General features: G+C 45.6%; 1 protein-coding gene across 1 annotated transcript in view; it reads right to left on the reverse strand.

Moving 5' to 3' along the window:
- The window catches only part of LOC107121464 (villin-1-like), a gene marked incomplete at its 5' end in the record, with an annotated part of 36,494 nt that overhangs the window by 12,504 nt on the left and 22,910 nt on the right, over nucleotides 1–1,080 (reverse strand). Inside the window, one exon of the mRNA XM_015424372.1 lies at nucleotides 456–593. Coding sequence (XP_015279858.1) covers nucleotides 456–593 — 138 coding nt within the window. The remainder of the gene's footprint in view (nucleotides 1–455; nucleotides 594–1,080) is intronic.

Genomic DNA, 1,080 nt, shown 5'->3' on the forward strand with positions numbered 1-1,080 from the left:
CTTCCTTCCTTTCTTTCTTTCTTTCTTTCTTTCGACTTACTACCCCGCTCGAACCCCCTAAGGGGTCTCTGAGCGGCTACAGTTACTCATTTATCCCTAACCTATGGCCACAATTATTAGGGGTGGGGACAATCCCTACCGGCACCCAGTGGAGGGGTTAGTCGATCCTTTTTCTCCCGGGTCGGCTACGTCGACTTTGGCGTAACTCGGCTTCTGGCTCCCTCCTCCCTGTGACAGCCCTTCAAGGACTTGAAGATGGCGATCATACCATCTCTCAGTCATCTCCTCTCCAGGCTAAAGATACCCAGATCCTACAACTGGGTAAGTGGTTCAAAAAAATTAAGAGACTACAATATCTGAAAAAGAAACACTTAATATCCTTTTTGGGTCTGTTCTTCAGATAGGGCCACTGAAAACACTGAAACTGGACCCATTGCCGTCTGGGTTTTACTTACAAGCCACATGTAGATAATGTAATGGGGTCTGTTGGATTTCATGTAGGTGTACAAGACGAGGTAACAGTCTCCGCCGTAGAATTGCCCGTAGGTTCTGGGTTCTACTGGGGCCATCTCAAGATCCTCTATTCGCCACACCTGAAGAAACAAAAGAAGAAGAGATTGGATTTATGCTCCGCCCTTCACTACCCAGAGGAGTCTCAGAGCGGCTGACAAACCCCATTCCCTTCCCCTCCCCACCACAGACACCCTTTGTGAGGTAGGCGGGGCTGAGAGAGCTCTTGACAGAAACTGCTCTTTTTCAAGGACAGCTCTTTTTTTTTTTTTTTGAGCCCCCGGAGGGGATTTTTTATTATTATTTTTTTAAACTACAAAAACTATCACAGAAAAAGGGAAGGGGGACTACATATACGGGACAAAGTATAGAAACCCACTACTGACTAAAAACCCAAGAGAGGAGATCCTCACTAGCTTCATTACATCAAGTCTTCACTTCATTTAGATCCATATAAACTGAGTCAGACATTTAAGTACTTTTCCCTTTTCATTAACTCTTAAAACTTAACTGTCTAAGAACAGCCCCCCCCCCCCCAGTCATCCCCATTCACAGTTCTCAAAGGCACAA

The sequence above is a fragment of the Gekko japonicus genome, unplaced genomic scaffold (assembly GCF_001447785.1).
Source record: "Gekko japonicus isolate JY-2015 unplaced genomic scaffold, Gekko_japonicus_V1.1 scaffold4942, whole genome shotgun sequence".
NCBI lineage: Eukaryota > Metazoa > Chordata > Lepidosauria > Squamata > Gekkonidae > Gekko > Gekko japonicus.